Source organism: Lissotriton helveticus, chromosome 10 (genome assembly GCF_964261635.1).
Source record: "Lissotriton helveticus chromosome 10, aLisHel1.1, whole genome shotgun sequence".
In the NCBI taxonomy this organism is placed as follows: domain Eukaryota; kingdom Metazoa; phylum Chordata; class Amphibia; order Caudata; family Salamandridae; genus Lissotriton; species Lissotriton helveticus.
Window position 1 is genome coordinate 298,709,087 of NC_136071.1, and position 24,540 is coordinate 298,733,626.

Sequence of the window (24,540 nt, forward strand, 5' to 3'; positions counted from 1 at the left end):
GAAGAAAGCATACACACGCAGCTCGTGCAGGGGCACGTGCTCAGGCTTGAGGCGTGTCAAGGGATTGGTTCCCTAGGCTGTGACGTCATTCAGTCAGTAAGCTGTGTGAATGCCCAAGACAATGGACTGGCTTTCACCACATATCTAATGGTGGCTAGGGGGAATGGCGATGGTACATTGAAAACGTACACACTTGCTAGCAGGCGAGATAACGTATGAAAGCAAATTCCTACTCAATTGTATTCTACTTATTTTCGTGTATCGTTCTAGACCAGTGCACATTGGGCACAAAGGTGTATGTTATTCGTGTTTGAATATCCCAAAACGGCATTAGATTGTCTGAGGCTTTCTGTGGGCTGAAAAAAGGGGGGCGGGTGATTTCTCTAAAAGGGGTGAGGCCTACAAAGCATAACTAGGAATCCTTTCCAAGGGGTGTGGCCTATCTAAATAAGGGTGTGGCTGAACTTAAACTTTACACTTTCTGTAGTGTGCCTCCCAACCAGTATTTTGGTGCCTCTCTGTGAGCTTTCTGTTATTGCATCCAGATGTATCACTTAATAACGAATGTGCATCTAAAACAAGCTAGGCCCATTAGAAATGCCAATGCTTAATAGCAGTGTTAGATAAATTATTTACATCAGTTACTTTTGTGAATAATTAGAACTGAAAATGTTTAATTTCTGAAAATATGAGAATGTAACTAATGCATTGCTAAGGTCTGTGGAAGGGGCACGGGTCTTTGTAGTGTCTCAATTACTCTCGTTCTTACCTTCACACCACTTTCCTCTGCCGTCTCTCAACTTGTTAAACAGTCACACATTTTCCCCCCACGTCTTTCTGAAATCCTCCATTTGCATATCTCATCTTTTCTAATCAGAACACACATTTCACTGTCTTACATGTTCTCTCTTGCATGTCGTTCTATTAACCACCCCCCTCAAACACACAGCACACCATTCGCCTGCAAGTACTTTGAGAGGCCAAGGATTGGATGAGCATGTGTACTACCTTCAGCCTTATCTCCAGAGGTCTCAATCGTGGCCCAGACTCAGTTCATTTTACGCAGTATACAAAAGTTAATATGCTGCATGAAAACAAATTAGAGAAACCTAGCATCTTGGGAAAAAACAACTCTTAAGGAATACAAGATTAAGTAAAACAAATTAAATGGTCACAGAAGCTACATTTCAGACATGGATTATCTTAACTGTCGTTATAATCGTGTTTTCCTATAAAGTTAGGAACATGAATATGGGGCCAAATAAGGGGCAGTTTTACGGTAAGGATATGATTACTACCAGGTAAGAGACCCAAAGGGATCTACCCTACTTAAAGCCCTGGATATAGCAAAGTACCAGTTTCTCGCCTAGGAGCTTTTTAGTGAAGATCTGAAAAGGCAACCAATTGGACACGAGGAATCATCATCCATAGCCTTTTGTTTTGTTGGTGTTTGGTTGTGTGTGGGTAGTTGAGTTTATTAAGATTCAAAATGGTTTGTATAAGAAAGTGAGAAAGTCAAATGAGTTAGATTCAAGGAAGCTCTTTTTGGTCTTGTGTATGGGTTCTTTTGCTGAAGGACTTCGTGTTTTTCTCTCAATTGGTGGAGGAGAGCAATTGTCCATTGGTCAGCCAGTGTATAGTACTTGTTTACATGCATCAGTATCCGAGCTGGGTCAGTTGTTTATGGATGGAATGTCGTAGCAGCAAGGATGAGTTATGTTGTGCCAGTGAGGGTGGCCACCAGTGGCGGTCGGCACGAATCCGAGAGGGGGGTGGGAGGGGTGGAAAGGGGGGACTACAAAGAGGAGGAATGTAATTTTTTTTAAAAACGTTCCTTATCGCTGTGTCTGTCCTGCACGTCGGACTTGGGCCAGATCAGGAAGCACCCAGGTTACCCTGAGCAATCACAACGCTGCAATGTAGCATTGTGGTCTGAGCGCCGTGGTTCATCGCTCAATTGGGAACATGCAAAGTGCACATGGGTGTTTGGTGGACCTGAGAGGGAGCAAACCACACCTCCCCTGCTCTGAGAGCAGAGCAGCCCGCCCCACCTGCAGAACAGCAGGAACAAATAAAATGATAATAACATTGAGTTATTATAAATTTATTTTTTCTTTAGTTTCACTGCTTAAAAGCAGTGGGGTGACACTGCTCCACCACTTGTGGGCTAGTTTTTTCTAGGGTGCTCGTTGCGTATGGCAATGCTGTTGATTTGTTATGTGGCTTTGGTGCCATGCTCTTGTAAGGAGGCAGACTATAAAGCAGTTACCTCCCCAAGGCTATGTCTAAATAATTTATAGTTTTCTAACCCCATCCCCTTTCGTTCTGAGCGTTACACTCTTTTTTTTTTTTTATTCTTGCATGGAGGCCACACAATCTTTTCTGGTCCCTTGAGACACATATCACAGCTCCAAGATATATAGTTGGTTAAATGTTTGCCACCTCCGGCACATCTAAGCATTTCCTACTCTTACACTAACAGTATGTTTTAGGCATAACTTTTCGAAGCCAAAAAGTTAGCTAAGCATTTGACTCATGTGTGTCTTGTCAACAACACTTGTACATCTCCTTAGTAGTCTCCACATGAACTTTCCTGAAGTAGTTAACTGAAATTTACCACACATATTAAAGTTCAGAATGTCATATACACCACAAAATGTCCAAAGATACCATTACAGAAAGAAAAAATGGCACCGTCCCCATTTACCAGTACACCACACTGACCCATAGCAGCATCATCTACTGAGTAACTATTATATAGTAAGTAGCTATGTAATATAATCCATCACTAAGGGCCAGATGTATCGCAGTGTTGCTTTACCCTTGTGGCACGCAAGGTAATGCAAGGGCAAGGCAACACTAAAGTCAGATCTACCTTGCAACGCAAGACCACCTTGTGTAGGCCTGGGCGCAATTCGTGGAGTTCTGCTCTGCGGAACCCTGGGAAGTGCCGAAACAACTCTGCTTTGCTCTGCAGAGTTTTGTGAGCAGTGGAGTGTGGTAAGTTGCACTGCTCGCACTGATTTTTAGCACCGGGGTTTGTTCTGCGCTGTGAAATCAGCGTGAACGGCACTATGCATCGTGCCAGATGGCGCTGCCTCTTTTTGCCGCTCGAGTAGATCTTCTACTCGAGAGGCAGCTTCCTCAACTCGGGCGGTCACGACCACCCGCATTGAGAAATCTCGCTAGTAGGAGATCTACTGCGTGATTTTTCTTGCTCGCCAACTGCGTGAGAGAAAACTCTGCTCCGCATCACTTTGCATAGTTTTGTGGAGTGGGAAAAACTCCACGAACTCCGCTGGTAGAGCGGAATTCTTTTCCCTCCCCCAGTCCTATGGTGCTTGATAAGTCTGTAGCTGCCTTGCATTACTCTGCCCAGGTCGACGTTCTACCGGTAGAGTGCATCCACCCATGAATTTTGGCACATTCCCAGATTTAACATGAGTGCTAGACCTGGGTATGCGTCAAAATGCTACGCCTTCCCAGGGGAGGCATAATAAGGAGAAATATGTTTATTTCTTCTAGTTTTTTCTTTTTTCTACGTGCACTACATTCTGCAGGATACACAGAAAGAAGAAAAAGCATCAGAGGATTGTTTTTCACCTTGAGTTGTACCTTCCTGCAAAAAACAATCCCCCCTGTAAAGCATACACCCTTGCACCACAGTGCAAGGGTGCCTGCGTTGGAGCAAGGCACCACATTGTTTGGCGGTGAAAGGAGAGTACAGGAATGCTCTATATCATGTTATATGTAGAGCATTCCTACCCTCTCCCTTTCACACAGCATGGTGCATCAAGGTGTCTTGCTGCGTTGCTAGGAAGTTTGATAAATCTGGCCTAAGCAACCAGTATCCGAAAGACGACCAGCTGCTGCCACACCTATATAACAATACATGTATCTCCTGTTATCCTAAAATGTATAGTTTGTTGAAACTTTTAAGTCCCTGCATTGGGAAACTGAGGTATCTGCCTTGCTGTGACTTATGCTGTTGGGTAACTGTGTGTGGCAGAAAAGTATTTAGCGCTATGTGTCCACATGACCTTAACACAAATCTTGACATATCTTGTGTCCCTTCTGCAGGGAATCTACGCATACCAAGCCTGATTGAGGACGACAAGGATAGTTCCAAGAAGATGGGGGTCGCAGGGAGCAGCGCCTCACCCAGCTCTCCTGAATTCATCCCACGGGAGGACAGCAGCAACAATATCATCCCTGTGTATTGCTCCATCCTGGGGGCCGTTGTAGTGGGACTCATCGCCTATGTGGCCTTTAAGTGGTACGTTACACCACCTTTCCCCGTGGTCACGCTATAAAACTTCTCACTGTCCAAAGTAGAATTAATGGAATCTATAGTGAATTCTGTGACCTCTCCAGAGTGAGATGAACTTTGAACCCTAACAGTCCCAGACACAACCTGTAGATGGGTTGAATTATGCACAGTATGTGAAACTAGAAGAGACTTCACACTGCAAAAGTATACACTGCCAAAAAAAGAATGATTTTTGGGGACTAGCTAAGCAAACGCTACATTCCTGGGGCATTGTAACGATAGGGCAAGAGCAATGCCTACAGGGTGCCTGTGATTTCAGGTGGTCGGCAGCGGCACACATTTTTGGGGACAAGGACCCATTTTTTTTATCTCAGTCTTTGACTTTGAGCAAGAGGTAGAAACGCAGAAAAGGGCAAAAGAGGAAAGGAATAATAGGAAAACTGTAACACCGGTAGAAAGCACTGATGATGATGCCTTTCCAAAACATACAAAAAAGAGAAAGGAATTACAGGGTGATTGAAGAAATTGTAATCAACTAGGCAGCCATGGTGTGCTATTCGGAGGTACAGGCGGTGGGCTCCTAAGAAAAAGCACTTTTTTTTCGCACAAATTTAGCACTTGCCTACGACTGGGAGCGCATGAGGGGCACAATGTCACCTGACACAAGTACTTCGATTAATTAATAACTTGATGCAAAATAGAGCAGTGTTTACAGTGCACTGCGTTTGAAAAACAAATACAGCAGTTTGGAGTCTGTCTCCACCTATATTAAGCACATGATACAAGTATTGCAGTGTTCCTTTCTATATGCAGGTCTGCCCAAAAAACCCTGGTAGTTTTGTCAAGCACTGTCTTTCTGACTTTGAGCAGGAAATTGGATTTGAAAACAACCCTATATTGGTCATACCCGTTTCTGCCTATAACAAAGGTTTGAAGGCCTACAACTAATGCTATAGTACAATGCAAATGTTACGTTGCCGAATGAAGATTTGTGGAAGTTTAGCACACCAGGCCAGAGAGACCCTACCATATCACTCTCCTGTAAGCCTGGCCAGAGGGGTGGGTGCAACTGGTGTACTGAGAAGGCTGCTGCTGTACCAACGCGTCACTGTGTGCTGGAGAGACAGGAAGCAGAGGGTTTTCGGCATGTAAGAGATGGCCCCGGTGTGATGGGGGCAAGGTAGGAATCCTAGTGGTTGGGGAGGTGGTCCTTCGTTGGGATGAGGCTAGACAACTAGCATGCTTGGGAGGCTCTCTGGCGCTTTGGAGGCTTCTATGTGTGCAGGGAGGTGGTTCACTGAGGTCTTTGGGACCTATGCTAGCATGTGTCAGAGTGTTGTTATGTTGTGTGGTGAGAGGATAGAGGAAGGTGCAGGGATTATGTATTTTGAGCATTTTTCTAGCCAAACATTTTCCTTGCTCAAGATGGCGGCAAACACGACATTTTTTCAGCCACAAGTGTCTTCTCTAGGAACTTCCTAAGCAGAAGATGCAAAACAAAAACTGGCCGCGATTTCAAAGCAGCCATGTGTTTTCATTTAGCTTCTAACCTTCCTCAATCGTCTAATTGTTCTATATGTAAAGTGGGAAATGCTTTTTTATATGGTGTTCAGGCTGCCCCCTGCTGTTTAGTCATTGCAGACACAGGAGTAAACAGGCAGAGCTTATCTGAATACCGAATAATGGGGGTATTTCCCTTACAGTGTGTGTGTGTGTGGCGTCTTTAAAAATAGACCATGAATTTCCACTAAAAGGACAATATTTTTGAAGACAAAAAAGTGCCGAATTAATTTTCTGTCGAGATTCATATAAGCCCTTTATAAACTTTGTGTGCTCATTGATTTTAGCCGGGCATCGTTTTGCAGTTAAATGGCTGTACATTTTCTGCAAGATAACTTGAGTTAAGCTGCTGGCGAAGTCCTTAAAGTTAAACGTAGAATCGGGCCTCTGGGAGTACTTCCGGCTGGGCTCTGACTCGCAAGCCTTTTCAAGAGTACCGCTTTGCTCGAGAGCGCTTCTGGTTTCCCTCCAGAAAGTCGCGAGGGCCCCAGAGTGTCTCTTCCCCGCCTCTCCTCCTTTTAGAGCACAGGTGTTACAAATGAGCAAGCTGATACCTCGGAGATGGCAGAGAACATGTGCGCCTGCCTCAGATGAAAAGGAATGCCCCCGCGCCCCTCCCGCCTGCAGGCCACTTCTGAGGCCTCCAGCAGCATTATTCACGTCTCGAGGAGCCTTACAGCCTCTCATCCCCAAGGAAGAACCTAGCCTGCTGCTTCCTTTCACAGGCCGGGCCTCGGGCGCATTAAGATGAGCTCTGCAGGGAGGGCCAGTGCTGGGTGAGATTACAGTCCTCTCTCTCCCCATCCCTCTTTTACTCTCTTCCCCATCACTCTCAGCTTCTCTGTCTCCCATTCCCCTTCCCGCTCTCCTGACTCTACACACACACACACTAGTAGTTCCCCCGCTTCTTTTCTACCCCCTCTGTCTTTCCTTTTCTCTCATTCTTTCTCTCTCTCTTCTTCTCTCCAACCATTCGGCCCCACTCGCTTTCCTTCCTCTTCCCTCCTCATATTTCCGCCCAACTCTGTCTCTCACTGTCCCAATACCCTTCTTTTTAATCCCTTCCCCTTCACGCTCACTCCAGTCTACCATCCTCTTTTTGTCTCTTGCTCCCTCTCCTCAAGTTCTCTTGCTCTCCCCATTTGCTCTCCCTCTTCTACTTTCTCTGCCTATTTCCCAATATCTTTTGCCATCTCTTGTTTTTCACTGTCTTACCCATTCCTTTTCTTTTCCTGCTGGTCACAGTTTGCCTTCCCTTCTCTTATTTTTCACCCACTCCGCTCTCTTTTAACTTTAATTCGGCCTCCCTTTGTCACGCTCTTTTCCCCAGGCCCGTTCTCTTTTCTCCTCTTTTCCTGCTCTCCCTTTCCCCTGCTCTCCACTTCCCCGTCTCTCAGTTTTCCCTGCTCTCCCTTTCCCACTTTCTTGTGTCCTCCTTCTGCAGCTTCCTAACTCATCAGCACCTCTGCTTATTACAAAATCTCCCACTTTTGTAGTGTGAACCTCTTCTAGATTCACGTGGTGTTCCGCCATCTTATGGTTGGGCACCGATATGTATCTTATGTCAGTATGGGTCAGTATGACTCGCTGTTGGTGTTCGAAGAACAGCTGAAATCATGATTTTAATACTCACAATGTAAAGTAGCAATCACTGTTCTTTGATGCCAGAGTAGTGCTGCAGCACTTCAAACATTCCCCAGTACCAGGCTCACTGCTCTTACATAGTGTATGGTTGGTATTTGTACCGGGCGCCTCTGACATTGGTATGGCCTTCTGCAGTGTTTAGGACTGGTTGAAATGTCTGGGATTTTGTGCGGAGGAGGGTTGTGTTTTCCAGAGTAGTTATCTTCTGATCACTACCCTCTCTCTTTTCTCCTGGTCCTTTAGACTTGTCGCTCTTCTCCTTATTTCTCTCTGTCCAGCTCTCTCACCGGTCAATACAGGTTACAACTTCACTCCCTCTATCATGTGTGTTCTCCATCTTTTCTGTTCTTCATCTAGCGTCCACATATGTCCGCACAGCCTTTCTAGCTTTACCCCAATATTTCTCCCTTTCCCACTCGCTCCCAAGCGTTCAGCGCCTCAAACTGTGCCATTCTAGGTAACAGTTTCATTTTGTATAAAACTCTTCAAGTTGTCGATGATTCATACATTAAACGAATCATAGCTTAGAAACTCCAGTGCACCTTCTTTCTGTATGATTGTGTGCCATTGACTAAGCCAAATACATGAGTGAAGCTCCACATTTATCGCCATGTAATGCCCTTCTGTATCCTCAGGTGGCTCCTATTCTCCCTCTCTAACATGTATCATCACATCTCCCCTCACCAAATCACGTAATTTTCTAAAGCATTTCATTTCCCCCCACATACCAAACCACTTACCGATAACAGTGCGGCACTTGATGACGTGAATAACCAATAAAGCATGGCTTTACACAAACTTACCAATCTCAGTGCAGCACATTAGGACGCCAATCTTGCCCCTCGCAGCGGTTCACACCCGTTACAATTTCCACTATCACTCTCACTTCATCAACACACTAAGACTCTTGTAATACAAACAACGATCAACCACAATTGTCTGCTTTACCAAAGAAATCAACAGAATACTATCACCCAAGAAATATTTCCATTCTAACACACATTCTAACACACATTCAAAATGAGACCACGACCTGTGGGGAATTTGATTTGCACAATTTTCGTCTGCACAAAAGGTTAACAGCGATGATCATTTCCCACTTTCACACATAGAAATAAAGTCCCCATCTTAATTTGGCCATCGACGACGCCTCACGACAAGCCCCACAAAAGCCAAGGAAAGAAATTACAATTCAGAGTCTTCTACACTTTCAATACCATCCCGGGATCTTTGGTACGTCTGACCTGATAAAAACTTCAATTTAACACCACACTCTCACAACACTCAAACCCTCCGCTAAACATCAGACCTTTTCCATTCTACCCGCAAGCTATGTATAAACCACTTCAACACACAACCCTATTAATACTCACTCCTTCGCAGCTACCACCACTCTCCTCCAGACAGCTGGAACTTCACCGATCATTGAGTCTGAAACATAGTCTGGAGGTTGGGGCTTGGGTTTAAACTTGTCTATGCTGTATTTCTGATAGTACATTTCTCTCTTTGGTTGGTGAATCTTTATTTGTTGCATGAGAGGTCAGAGGGAGTAAACACAAGTTACAAATTTCAATAATAGTTTAGCGAAATGTTCACTCAGTAAGACAAAGACTACTAAAGGAAGTTTAAAAGGTTTTATTACAAACTCAAAAACAAAGTAATATAAATGAGTCTCAGAAGCATATTAAAGAAATATAGTATCACGAGAATGAATCCGAACCTTGTAATAAAGTTCCATCTGGACAATAAGAAACACACCAAAAACTCGGTGGCTGCAATGAGGAGTTAGCCTAAAGGCTAAAGCGCTCGACCTCGGACCTGGGGATCTGGGTTCGAATCTCGGTAACGATGCCAAAACCTCCTGTGATTCTGGGCAAATCACTTAATCTCCCCGTGCCTAAAAATGAATGTGTGTGTCCTCATGTAAAAAACAATACAACATCTATTAACACACAAGCATTCAAGATAACCTTCTACGTCACTTTTCAGTACATTTCTATTGTCCTAGGTAGACATTTTCAACATTCAGTTCTTCTCCCACACTCCTGATAGGGCACATTCAATTGTCCTTTAGGCGTGCGTCCTTTCTCCACCATGAGAACACGTCTCCCACCTCGTTAACACATCTTCTTGCCAAGAAATTCTTCCCTAATCTTAATATCTCTATAAACAGACAATACCTGATTCTAATTAACGAAGCGTTCTATCTGCACCTGCAGAGTAGAAAACATTCAAACAACGCAACTCTCATGTGAAAGTTAAACATTGAATTTCAGAAGCTTAGGGCCGTTGGTTATGCTAAGTTAACACACAGTTAGAGTGCACTCTGACATTTGAATATAAGTGCAGGCATTTTAAAATTGGTACATGTATAAAATATTAAGCAGAATAAGTCATGAGTAAAAGCTACATTTATAATAAACTCTTCAACATTAATATGCACTCATTAACTTATTTTGTTAGAGGTTATCATGGAGCATTTCAGTAATACATTCAAAATCCCCCCGTTGATTGAAAGGTTAGAACATACGGTCTAAAGAAGTAGTCATCTATATAAAATAACGTAAAGAAGTAACATGTAAGAAAGGAGCTAAATTAAGCTGCTCCAATTACATAATGTTATTGGTTGAAACATGCAGTTCAGAACTCAGCTAAATAAATGGTTATTCTTAATGCAGCCGCAGGATAATTGGAGCAAGCCACATGTCACACAGTACCTATGCATGAGAGTGTTGGCCATAATGTAACACGTGACATGTTATATTAACTTAACAGTACTGTGAACGTTTTTGTATACTATCTTTAAAATGTTGTTTTCTTTGAAGAAAATTGTTTAGCAACCGTTTTAGTTTCTGTTTCTTTCATTTGATTTCTTCTACCATACATAAGAGTATACAAATAGTCGATATTCTATTAATACTAACTCTTTCATGCTCTCTCACGCCCCATCCTTCATGACGACAGCTGGAGTGCCTGCAAGCAAAAGAAGCAACTGGCAAAGGCGCGGGCAGTGGAGCTGGGCTCCAATCCTGAGACAGAGAAGCTGCACAGCGACAGTGGTGTCTTTTTAGACACGCACAGCCTGCAGGAGCCACACCAGCTTAACAAGGGTATGTACAAAGCAGTGCTTAATTTGAGCAGGTGGTTTTCTGTGCACTGTTTGTGTAATTTAGAGATAAACAGAACAACAGTTGTTTAGAAATTCAGTATATATTAAAAATAACAAATACCTGCCCCCATGCCAAGTTCAAGAAGTCTTTATTCGATTAGTTCATCATAAAAGACATAAAAACAAAATAGACATACATGTGCAATTAAACAATTATTAAATCATTTATAACTAATCAGCTTCTTGTACAGATAAAAAAGCAACTTAACAATAAAACTTAATACAACCATAAATTATTTTAAAACAGATATGTAAATCATTTAAGGTTAATCAATTTCTTAAACAAATATACTAGGTTATACATAACAGCTCTAGAACAACCAAAGGACAGGTGCTTGACAGTAACTAAGCTATCACCAGTTGTGTACTTTTATTATACCTACTTCTAAGCACCCAGGCCCAGCCTAGAAATTTGGCAACCCCGACCACAATAAGGGAATCTAGATTAGTTCTTAACAATCTAGTGGCTTCCACAGCCATTCGGGTACCTAAATTTCTACAGACCGGACCAAGCCATTTAGCTCTGGGAGCAGAATACAGCGGGCATACATACAAAAAGTGATTCAGGCTCTCCCCAATACCATGACACTTGGGACAGAACCCCGTCCTATCTGTTCCCCACTTTTTAGTAAACTCCCCAATGGGGAGCGAACCGCATCTGAATTGAAAAAATAGTTTGCGGTCCAGGGGTTTGGTAATGACATCCCAATACCCTTCAAGCTTGGGCACATCTTTATGCACAATAAACCGACCAGTAAGGCTACTAGAGCTCGATTTTCGGTACATATTAAGAGTCACCCAGTCCCAGTAACATTGTTTAAGAACCCTTTTTGAGGGAAAAATGGCTGACTCGGGCGATGACCACAATGAGTCAAGACCCAGAGCTAGTAAGATAGCCTTAAGGTCTCTGAACCACCCAATGTTCATGGCACCTGGACTATTTTTAACCTCCAGACATGCTGCAGCATAAAAATTGAGTTCCGGTGTTGTCCACATACGACGCCAAAAGGATAATGGACGTAGTCTTGCTTGGTCCACCACCGAATGGCACCCAAGATCATAAAGGAGGGGGGTTAAGGGGGTCGACTGTGGCAAACCTATACATAACCTTAAAAATTTATTTTGGGCATGCATTAAAGGGTTCAGATTGCTGCCACCCCATAGTTCCGCACCGTAGAGAACCGCTGATAGTACCTTCCCACCATAGATCTTTATAAGCGGGGACATTGGCCTCGTAAATGAACCTTTATGCTCCTTAATCAGTGCCCCACCCAGCTGTTGATGTTTCAGAGCCATAAGTTCAATCTGATGTGACCAGCTCAACGTGTCGCTGAAGGTAACTCCCAGGTAGGTAAAATGCTTAGTTTGTTCGAGGGGGATATCCCCCATGGAGACCCTGGCGCTTATTTGCTTGTGTCCCCTCAAAACCATAAATTTGGTTTTTGACACATTCACCTCCAGCTCATGTTCGCTGCAGAAACTCTCGAACCTTATCAAGGCCTTTTGCAGACCCTGTCTGGTACGAGAAAGCAAGAGAGTGTCGTCAGCGAACATGAGCAGGGGCATTCTCAAACCCGCCAGGCTCGGAGCATCCGTGGAGAAGTTATCAAAGTATTTGGTTACCCCATTGATATATAGGGAAAACAAGGTAGGGGCCATGACGCAGCCCTGCCTGACTCCCTTATCCACTGGAAAATTTTCCGTAACCTCACCCGGTTTTCCCCAGCGTACATAAGCAAAGGTCTGGGCATGGAGGTTCACTATAAGGCGAACCAATATAGGAGGCATACCCATATCCAGTAAAGAGTTCCATAAACCTGCCCTTGGGACCAGGTCAAATGCTGACCTAAGATCCACGAAGGCCGCATACAGGTTGCCTTTTCCCAAGGTAACAGTCTTCCAATGCAGAAGCATAAAACGGAATGCCTGGTCCAAAGTACTCGCATGGGATCGAAACCCTGCTTGAAGAGGGGTAAGGATGTCATACTCCTCTATCCATGCCTGGATCCTAGTGAGCAGAAGACGGGTAATAATCTTTTGAACCGCGTCTATTAAGCTGATCGGCCGATAGTTGGATGGAACCGACCGATCAACTTTCTTGAAGATCGGCAGTATTTCGGCACCCGCCCAGGAATCGGGTACACTGGCGCCCGCTGCCAATGCATTAACCAGACGCACCAGATATGGAACCCAGAGGTCTAGGTCCTCCAAAACAATATCCGCAGGGATACCATCAGGACCAGGTGCTTTGCCCCTGGGGATAGCTCTCAAAACTGCTTCAACTTCCCTGGCCGTGAATACAAGGGTGTCAAAGGATAGTGGCCATCTAATGGAAACATACGCTGTGTTACAACATCTGAATTGTTCCACAAAATGGGAAACCCATTTTTGTGGTTCAACCGAGGCTGGACTTGGGCGACTATCCTGTGAGTTGCCCCACCTGAGAAGGTGCCAGAACTGCTGGAGATTCCTACTCCCGCAGGCCTCAGTTAGCAAAGTCCAACGCTCGTTGTCCCAGTCCGCTTTGGCAAGGCGTTTGGCTTCATTGAAGGCTCTCCTACTAACTTTGATTCGGGCAGGATCCTTTGATTTTATAGCCTTAAACAAATCTGCGTGAGACTTCTTGCAGGCTTCATTAAACCAGTTTAGAGGTTTCTTACCCTTCCCTCTCCCTTTATTTGCAACATATTTGACAAAAAAGGATTTTAGGGACAAAAATAAACTGGCATGAATCGCTGCAATATCCAAATTCTGAGCGCCACAGTTTGCAGATTCTGCCAGGGAGTTCGAAACCAGGGCTCTAATCTTAGCACGAGCTTCCACGTCCACCGAAACCTTTGGCCATCGTACCCTCCTCATATCGTTTGAAAGTACAACTGCTTCCTGGACAGGGTTAGGGTGTCGTACATTTAGCCCAAGGAAACTATCATCCTTTAGCTCTGCCACCAAGGGATCATGGTCACTTTCTTGGCGCTGTTTTACAGACATATCCAGAACCACCGGCCACAATGATATGTCAACTAAAATGTAGTCAATACGACTACGATGTCTACCATTAAAAAAGGTATAGTTGCCCATCCTATCCGAGCTAGTCCGACCATTGAGTGCACGAAGCCCCCAATTCAAACATAAACCATTAATATATACCGCAGCTTGGGACCATTTGGTGATCGGGGGAAAATCCAGTTGTGGGATTCCCCAGATCTCATCCTCTGCATTGGTTATCAGACCATCATCATAACTCAATGGTTCAAAACAGGTATTAAGGTCACCCATGAGCACTACATGACCAGAGTTTACATTAGAACTTAAAAACTCATCTAAGCACACAAGAGTGTCTACGACCCTGCCACCCGTCATACCCCTAGCATAAACATTAATCAACAGTATGTCCAACCCACGGGCTGTTCGGATGCTAACTATCAATAGATCTAAACAATCAATGGAAATTTCTTTAACAGTAACACCATCAGCTTGACGAATCCAGGTTGTTAGGCCACCCATAGCCCGACCTCTTAGGCCTTTAGTCGCAGGTTTATAAAAGTTCAGAAAACCGGGAAAATACACTGGGGTGATTGCCCAGGTTTCCTGAAAACACCAAATATCTCCTAGCGAGATAAACTCCACCCAGTCAGGAATACATATACGTGGTTCTAACCCTGCAATATTCCAACATCCCATAACAGTTCCCTTATTATAACTTTGTTCACATCGGCTAATATTTACAGACACGTTAGAAACATTAGACAGTGGAGAGGTATCTTCATGCTCAAGTGCAACAAGACTGGTACCCAACATCATCAACCCAGCGGACCCATCTTGAGAACATAGGGGTTGGTTTACACCAACTATGATAGCATCCGTTGGTGATGAGGGGGTCGGTGACAAAACCAATGGGCCTGTCTCTAATTGATTGCTCATACTCCCCTTCGTAAGGTTACAGGAATGGGCAACAAAACCTCCAGAAATATTAGAGGGATTAGGGGGGACCACCCCCCCTCCCAAGTACTCAAGATGTGTTACATCAACCCCAGTCAGCAATACTGGTCAATCATTTGATGCTAACCCTGATAGGGGATCATAAAGGTTCCTCAGCGGTATATTCCAATGATCTTTAGGGTTGAAACTGCTTGGGTTTGAATACACTGGGTAATAGTTAAGTGGTTGGTGGACCTGCGGAAGCACATGATTAAGCGGAAATGTGGGGTACAGAGGATTGTTAGTGACAAAGTTATTTGTTAACACTGATGGGCCGGGTGGTTGAGGTTTAATTTTAGCCCAACCCGGTGTTTGCGGGGGACAATTATAAGAAGATTGAGTGTAGGAACGATACCGTTCCTCATGGTTTATTTGTGGCCCTTGATAACTAGTTGTAAAATTGGACCATTTGAGGAGGCTTTTGGTATTAGGAACATGAGGGCGATCAGTTGGATTAAGCAGGGTCTCAGGATAAAAATAACTAAGATTCCTGGTAGAAACCCCTCCCTCATGTTTCCCTACAAACCAATCAGAGATGTAAGATACTACTCTATTGTCCCTAAAGTTGATAATAACTATATCACCCTCTATGTCCTTTGGCCCACCCATTGGCATCTTCTGACCGAGACTATGTCCCCATTAAGATGTGCTGGAAGGGGTCTATTAGTTTTTAGCCAGAAGATGACTTTATTTTTCAAGCTATCCATGTTTTCCCGATCACCTACCGAGACAGGCGGCACCCCCGTCATTACAATAACAAAGTTTATTGAGTCCGGTGGCAAATCCACATTATGTCTCTTAAGAGGAAGTTTTTGGGGTTTACCAGTGGTGGGGGCCAGAGAGCCCTCCCCTTTCTTTGTCTGTATCACAGTTCCCCGTGGCGGGGGTTTACCAACAACTGCCCTAGCGTTCACTATGGCCGGGCTGGCTAATCTTGGAGGTTTGGCAGCCGCAGCCGACCCTTTAGTTGGAATAGTGACTGTATTAGATACACTGATTGGGGGTTTGCTGGGGTTAGTATTAGAAGTACCTGACACGGGTTTAGAAATAAGGGTATTGGTAGGAACCCCGTTACCCTTAACAGAGGTAGAAGGCTGTATTAACTCAGGGGACACCAATAAACAATCCAATTTTTTGCTCACGACCCTGACCCGCTCTAACAAAGGTAACATGTAGGACTTAATGAGCTTCTCTATGAAAACACGAGTCGCCTCGCTGAGTCCTTCAAGAGCTAGGTCCGGAATAGGCAAGGTTTGAGCTTCAGGTATCAATACCTCTGTGTGGGGAGGGGTTAGTTTTTCTGGGATAACTGTTGGTGGGGGGGTTATTACAGTACGGCTATTTTGACCTTTCCTTTTTACCCCTCCCTTTCTCCTTCTTTTCCTCGGAGGAGAACATACCACCCTTTTGTCAACAACAGGCCCAGTAGCAACAACGCCCACACCCTTCAGTGATAGGTTCAGACTGGATTCAATACAAACCAATGGTGGGTTAGGGAGCGAGGAACAGGGCCCCTGATCCCTAACTTGACTATCTAGAATATTTACATCCACAAAACTTGAGTGATCAATAGGAATACAGGCTAGCTGATCACCACAGGTAGCCGTGTCACATGGCGGCGAGATAGTGGGAAACCTAAATATATTAGGTGTTTGATTAATATCTGTTCCATCATCCTCAATCGAGCTCAGCCCTCGGACATCCGTGGCCTGAGTAAGATTTGAGTCTGATGGATAGGGCAGTTGGCTTCTCTTCAATTGCTCAATTGAGCGTCGGCGTACCGCCCTTCTTTCAGCAAGGAGAAGATCCCTGTCCACATCCTTTGGTGTTTTTTTAAAAAATTTGTCGAGAGGGCCAAGTGGAAAACTACCCACACCAGGAGGGGCTGAATGACTCATATCAAACACTAAAGTAACCGGGGGTGGAGCAAAAATACAATAACTACCCCTTTTTGATACCTTGGTACAGAACTAGCAACTGCAAGGCAATGGACAACTATACTAATAAATATTTAAAACGACATACACTTTTCAGTCCAGATGACAATCCTGTGGCCCAGCCCGGCCTCCTTCGGCCCCGGACGGCCACAGACGGTCCCGCCCTTGTCCCGGGCTTCTCCCGCACGCTCCCGCGTAGCGGGCAGTGGAGACCAATTTATGCTTCTCGAGTGGCTACCCAATAGGAAAGAGGACTGGGGGGCGTGTCCAGCGGGGAGAGCAGCCCAGGTGTGATCGATGGGCGCGCAGGGGCTCCTGGACAATGGAGTCCCTGCCTGCTCGCAGCCCCGCCGACACTCTGCCCTGCCCGCTCCTCCTCGCTGGTGATAACAAGCCCACACAAACAGGCGCCTTCAACGGCGCTGCGGGACCCGCGAAGCGGGTCCGGCGAGGTGGGTACAAAAAAAGCAGATTCCGCGGCAGCAACACCTGCGGCTGCAGCGTCCTCGGAGGCAGAAAGCAGGAAATCCCCAGGCAGCAGTTCAGAGGGGTTTCAGCAGTGAGGTCCGATGTCAGCGACCACTCCGTCAAATAAGGGTTCCAGGGATATGCTGTGGGCGCCGGCTTTTCAGCAAGCAGGCGGGGGGCGTGTCCAGCGGGGAGAGCAGCCCAGGTGTGATCGATGGGCGCGCAGGGGCTCCTGGACAATGGAGTCCCTGCCTGCTCGCAGCCCCGCCGACACTCTGCCCTGCCCGCTCCTCCTCGCTGGTGATAACAAGCCCACACAAACAGGCGCCTTCAACGGCGCTGCGGGACCCGCGAAGCGGGTCCGGCGAGGTGGGTACAAAAAAAGCAGATTCCGCGGCAGCAACACCTGCGGCTGCAGCGTCCTCGGAGGCAGAAAGCAGGAAATCCCCAGGCAGCAGTTCAGAGGGGTTTCAGCAGTGAGGTCCGATGTCAGCGACCACTCCGTCAGATAAGGGTTCCAGGGATATGCTGTGGGCGCCGGCTTTTCAGCAAGCAGGCGGGGGGCGTGTCCAGCGGGGAGAGCAGCCCAGGTGTGATCGATGGGCGCGCAGGGGCTCCTGGACAATGGAGTCCCTGCCTGCTCGCAGCCCCGCTGACACTCTGCCCTTCCCGCTCCTCCTCGCTGGTGATAACAAGCCCACACAAACAGGCGCCTTCAACGGCGCTGCGGGACCCGCGAAGCGGATCCGGCCAGGTGGGTACAAAAAAAGCAGATTCCGCGGCAGCAACACCTGCGGCTGCAGCGTCCTCGGAGGCAGAAAGCAGGAAATCCCCAGGCAGCAGTTCAGAGGGGTGTCAGCAGTGAGGTCCGATGTCAGCGACCACTCCGTCAGATAAGGGTTCCCCCCATGCCATTGTTATGGCTTTAGGTGCCTCCAGCAGTCTGAATTGTCACACTTGTAGGAGGGTGATGGTTGGTAGTTCTGTTGGTACTGTAACTGGCAGCAGTACCAATGACAGTGGGTGGTGCAAGCTGGGGTGGCCCACTGACGAGGGCCATGGCACTTTTTTTTTTTTACAAATTACGCAATGGTGCAAAAATACGGGGGCGGTGCCTAACCATCTTAACAAGTGTATGTAAGGGGGTGGTGCCACACCAGCTTAACATGGGTATGCACAGCACTCAAGGGGTGGAGCCTGGTAACACCTCTCTAAACACCGGGTTACATTGGATTGGGAAGAACATTTTATTCTCAAAACTGTTAAATAACGTCCCTGCAAAACATATTCTTGCTGCCAAAGTCAAATGTAAACAAGTATTGTAAAGGTAACCTCTTTTTTTTGCCCTAAATTTGGATAGGGCTCACCCAGTGATCATTCCAGTAACGTGCCTGAAAAATATTAGGAGGGAACCCTGCAAAATAAAACAAAACATTGAAATTAACTGATAAAGAAACAACGGCCTACTTTCCTGTCACAGGCACTGGCTGCAACATGTATGTGATGTGCGTCATATTTGTGATGAAGTGGTCCATCTGCATAACTCTAGTTAAGGCCCTTAGTTACACAGGCCCGGCCTCTTGTTGAGGTTTCTTAGAGATGCTTCTTAGGCAATGCTTATTTTGTAGCACCCTTACCTTTTTTTTAATTAGACTTGAAGCACTGCCTGTCACCACATTTTTTGGGGTCAAGATAAGGATGAGACAATTTTCCTTCTTTGGAGCAACCCATTAGAGCCTATTCAACCCCTGTGGTTCTTAAAGCACTCTTTCTACTTGATGTGCAGCCCATGGCAGTAAGTGCATGATACTACTCAACAGCACGGCTTTTGGGACAAACTTAATTCCACAATTCAAAGACGCTATGTGCACGCTTAGGACTAATTATATTGAAGGCCCAGATATAATTTTTTACTGATTGTTACAGATAAATAGAGGCATAACATCCATCCCATATTTTCTTGTCAGTTTGTATTTTTACTTTTGTATAAAATCTGAATTAGGTTGTTTTTGAGTGTTTTTGAATGATATTAGTTATGACTGCCAGGTAGATTTCTGCACAGGTTGACAACAAAACAAAAATGGATAAATAGACCTAAATGTCCCAAAAAATTGGAAGCCCTTATTATAATGTGAATATAAATATATAAAATATAAAAAAATGATCGGAGATGAGTTCAAGATGTTGCAAGTAGTGAAATAGTTGGGATCACTGACAGAATATCGACAGTCAAAATATCGACGTGCCAAAATATCGAGGCAAAAATATTGAATGCCAGAATATCGACTTCCTATCTACAAACAGGTAAGTACAAAAATATCGACTCCAAAATATTGTTAGGAAAAAATATAGACAGTCAAAATATCGAATTTTCTAAATATCTTAAAATTAATTTAAAACTAATATAATAATAAATATAATTAATTTAAACATACTTAAAATACTTAAAATTAATAAATCATTAATGTAACTTAAAAATGCAATAGTAGGGAAAGCGTTGGATAGCGTAGGGGTAAAAATTACTATTCTATTCCAACTCCAGAGAGCGCAACAGTAGGGAAAGCTTTGGATAGTGTAGGGATAAAAATTACTATTCCAACTCCAGAGAGAGCAACAGTAGGGAAAGCGTTGGATAGCGTAGGGATACAAATTATTATTCCAACTCCAGAGAGAGCAACAGTAGGGAAAGCGTTGGATAGCGTAGGGGTAAAATTAACTATTCCCTCTCTAGAGAGTGCAGTAGGGAAAGCTTTGGATAGCGTAGGGGTAATAAAATCACTATTCCCACTCCAGTGCGTGCAACAGTAGGGAAAGCGTTGGATAGCGTAGGGGTAAAAATTACTATTCCTACTCCAGAGAGTGCAACAGTAGGGAAAGCGTTGGATAGCGTAGGGTTAAAAATTACTGTTCCCACTCCAGTGAGTGCAATAGTAGGGAAAGTAAATACTTCATATATAAATAACATAAATATTAATACCAATTACAAATTAATTAAAATATTTTACAGTATTATAAAATATATTAATTAATCAATTAAAATTACAAAGAAAAATTAACTAATAATAACAATTACCTACTAATACTAATTATTTACCAATTACCAATAAATTAATTTACAATTTAAAAATAATTAAAAATTGTACACAAATAAAAATATTTAAAAAATGTAATTACTTACAATTAAATTACTTCCCAAGCTATTCCCCTATAAACACACAACCCACTACAGAAAATAATGTAATAAAAGTAACATATTTATCAATTACAATAAATTACAAATTATATTTTAATTAATTACCAATTATTAATTAATTAACAATTAAATCTAAATAAATACCAATAGATAAAATAACATATTTAATTAATTATAATTAAATTACTTCCCACCCTATTCCCCTATAAACCCACAACCCGCTACAGAAAATAAATTACTAAAATTACCATATTTATCAATTAATCAATTGAATTTAATTACCAATTATATTTTAATTAATTACCAATTAATAATTAATTGACAGTTCATTTTAAATAAATACCAATAATACCAATAAATAAAATAACATATTTAATTAATTATAATTACATTACTTCCCACCCTATTCCCCTATAAACCCACAACCCGCTACAGAAAACAAATTACTAAAATTAGCATATTTATCAATTAATCAATTAAAATTAGTTACAGATTATATTTTAATTAATTACCAATTAATAAATAATTGACAATTAATTTTAAATAAATACCAATAAATAAAATAACATATTTAATTAATTATAATTAAATTACTTCCCACCCTATTCCCCTATCAACCCACTACAGAATTATATTACACAAATATTAAAAATTATTATTAACTTCCCTTAAATTCGATATTTTTGTTGTCTATATTCTGTCTAGTCGATATTATGTCCATTCTATATTTTTGATTCGATATATGTCCATTTTATTCGATATTCAAATTTTCTAGTCAATATTTTGGTAGACTATATTATGTCTAGTCGATATTATGTCTAGTCGATAATAAAAACTCGATATTTTGACTCTATACCAAATAGTTGTACTGTACAGATCCATGATGCTTATCTGTCAGCGTTATTTCTACGTATCCTTGTCTTGGGTTCGAAAGGGAACACAAGCTGGACTTGTTGGGTCTTTGTCATCAAGCTACTATCTTTATTATTAAACCACTTTGTATATGTGCTCTGCTCCGGGAGCACTGCCTAACTACCTCTCCTTTCTTCCGCGCAGTGCACAAGACAGAACCAAAGCTCTACATTAACCTTCCACCCCACAAGCAGGAAGAAGTGGAGAGGCTGCTGGGAGATTTAAGCCATGGCAAAGACTGGCAACGCCTGGCTATCTTACTTGGCTTTGAGGAGGACAGCATTGATACCATTGGTCGCGGTGAACACCCTGTCCATACCCTCCTTACCAACTGGTCTACCAAGGAGGGTGCCACGCTGGAGGTGCTGTGCACTGCCCTAATCAACATGCAGAGAGCAGATGTGGTGGAAAAACTAAACAGTAAATCAGAAGCCAGCTCTGTGGTGTAATAAAGGCTGAAAGGTGGACAGTTCCCCCAACAGAAATAACTAATTCTAAATACAGACACTGTCGAATAACGATGAAGAAGTACAAAAACGCAAAGCATGTGCTGTGGTGACAGCAAAGTCCTGGTGGGTTGGCCTAATAATGTGCGAATTTTCAAGTTGGTCGTTGTCACAGACTGCATCGGTGCCAGGCAAGATCCTGGAATTGCGGCATAGGACCAGCTTCTGGAGCAAGGTCTTCTCAAAATCTGTGTTGTTGGAGGTCTTGTTGATCAGCCTTGTTGGTTCCTCCATGTTCATCCCTTTCAGATTGATTCTGTTGGGATGTTGTGCTTGGAGTGCCCCGAAGCATGGTGTTTAAATACCCATGGCCTTTTTTGTGAAAGAAACTTTCTACTACATGACAATCACATTTTTTTTGTAACACCATGGGTACTCGTGACATTTGTAGAGCTGCACAAGGTGGCAGTTCTTTTGATCAGCCAGCAAGGATACAAACCTGAGATCTAATGTTGGGCGGTGATGCCCCCAAGAATGATCCTACCCCCCAAAGCCAATGGCTGCTGGCCTAACATCCTTCATGAGAAGTTGCCTCTTCCTTGTCATTGGTGATGGAATCATCTACATGTATCGTTTGTGATGGCCTCATACTTTAAATGGTGCTGGGAAGTGTAAATGGCACATCAAGTGCATTTTTGATTTCTTGTTACTTGTTCTTAGTGAACTAGAAAAAAAGTGATTGAACTTATGAGTGCCTTACTGTTGCTAAGCCCTTCTTAGTAGCGTCTAGTAGAAAGGGGCTGTTTTCTGTTTATCCACAGTGCCTGTACACCTCACACCAAGAGTAGAATGTTCTCAGATTAAGATGGATGCCCACTTCAATGGCTGAAAAGTGAATGACATGAAGGGGAGCACACAAACCAGTGCATACAGTGTTGAGCTGTCTGTTGTGCAATTGTGCCTAGAAGATAAAAAGCTCCATGTTGACTTCATTGGGGGAATTCTTCACTTGGATGTTTCTGAAATGTGTTTTTGTGCTGTTACCAATGTGTATCACTGTTGAGTCCTATTGCAAGTGTAGTGTCCCTGTTTTCAAAGTGCACTTTGAACAACGTCACAAGCAGACGTGGGAAGAAATCAGTGTGTGTTAATCACAAGTGATTCTCGGTGAAAGGAAGAGGACATTTCCCCAGGCTGGCCAAAACATATGCTTCAAAGAAGCACTCATTTAAATAAAGACAGTGCTGAGATAGCATAGACAAGGCCTACCTCAGTCTTATAATTAATTGGTGGTCAGTTTCTCTGCTAATTCAGAAAGTGTAGCATCTGTTGTCATCATGTGTGTGATGCCAAATAGTTCTCCTCTTTACTCACTCCAGAGAAGTGTGGAAAGACACGAGTGCTGAACAGTGTACCACTAAATTCAGAGAGTTTCAGATATTCGCAATCCTTTTAATGTTATCTTATTTTTTTTTACCCCACATGCACATTTGGGAGTTATTTGTAAACCACAAACACATGTTTCTGGAAACATTAGAGTTGATGTAAAGGAAACTTGCAGGGAATGTGAATGGTACCTGTAAGACGAAGGGGGTAAACTACTCAAAACAGCTAGTCAAATTGATGTGTAGTAAACTCATTAAGTTACATTATCACAGCCGAACCTTTGGCTAGTGTACAAACCAGGAAGTATTTGTCCCAGGTGACCTATTGATGCCTCAACAGTATCTTTATTCAGGCAATTTACTTATGCAACTTGATTTATGCATTGTACATCTTCAATGAATATCTATCGAAGATCATTTGGCACCTTTGAATAAGCTGGAAGAATTGATCGCTGGTCATTTTTTAAAATTCATGAGGTCACTGATCACTAAGCCAGAGGCCCTACCCTGTTATGTGAGATTCCCAGAGTTCCCTTGTGTGTGAAAACTCCAGTAGTAGATGCCAATCATCATCACAAACCGCGTCACCTGGCTTGCTCCTTAGCTGGGGGTTAGCATATCAGTAGCACTGACATAGGAAATCTGTGCCTTCCCTCAAAGCAGTAACTTGAATTTATCCTGGGCTCAGTTCAGTGGATGCTCAATGTGCTCCTTTCACATTAAGTGAAAACATACATCTAACCTTATCGTAATGAATATGTGTGCCTGCTCCTCACCCGCTCTATTGAAAGCCGGCAATCACTTCTCAGCTTTTATGGTGCTCTTTCAGTCCCAATGATAATCGGATGCTAATAAAGAGGTCCTATTCGGAGGTGACAGAAAATCAAAGAGGACCATGGACTGTGTGATTCCATTTTGTAGCAACCTGGCCCATGGACGCCTCACTAGATGAACATGTGGTGCTCACCCAAAGTGATCCGGACTTTGATGCTATCTTGAACTTGTAATATACTTTGTCTTTTTTCATACTTTATATTTTGCCAATTTTTTGTAATGAAACGAGAATGACTCTTCATCTTAACTGAATTCTATCCAAAAAACATGTTGTAAGAAACATTAGGTTTGTCCGATTCTTTGTTGGTAGGGTGGGGCAGGGGGCAACAATGGGTTTTATAAGGACTTAATTAAATACTTTTATAATGGCTGTAAATTACATTTTCATCCTAACTTAACATGAAATACAATAAATATTGTACATCAAGGCACAAAAAAGTGCTAAACATGGAAGCTGCTTAACTACGATCTCGTTCTTTGTGTGGTTGGGTGTTTTAGTAATGACATATTGACATTTTGACAATGACAGGCTAGACCAGGGGCGTCCAACCTTTTTTGTAATAAGACCTACCTGTGATAAATGAAAATCATCTCGAGCTATTAATATGATAAATGTTGTAATAGTGATAACATCAGACAAGATTGCATCAGTGGTCACCATCGCAAGATTACCAGCAGTGATCATCACCTCAGTTACATAGGCATGGCTGAAAGCACTAATCTATAGGAGACTTTGTTAATATG

The 24,540-nt window shown here is 43.4% G+C and overlaps 1 protein-coding gene across 2 annotated transcripts in view; it reads left to right on the forward strand.

The window, feature by feature from the left end:
* LOC144783759 (tumor necrosis factor receptor superfamily member 16-like) overlaps positions 1-24,249 on the forward strand; it is a 172,174-nt gene extending 147,925 nt beyond the window's left edge. For both annotated transcript variants that reach the window (XM_078662448.1, XM_078662447.1), the window contains 3 exons: positions 4,081-4,276; positions 10,439-10,584; positions 21,276-24,249. In XM_078662448.1, the coding sequence (XP_078518574.1) occupies positions 4,081-4,276; positions 10,439-10,584; positions 21,276-21,580 (647 nt within the window). In that variant the 3' untranslated portion in view covers positions 21,581-24,249. The remainder of the gene's footprint in view (positions 1-4,080; positions 4,277-10,438; positions 10,585-21,275) is intronic.
* Positions 24,250-24,540: the final 291 nt, after the last annotated feature.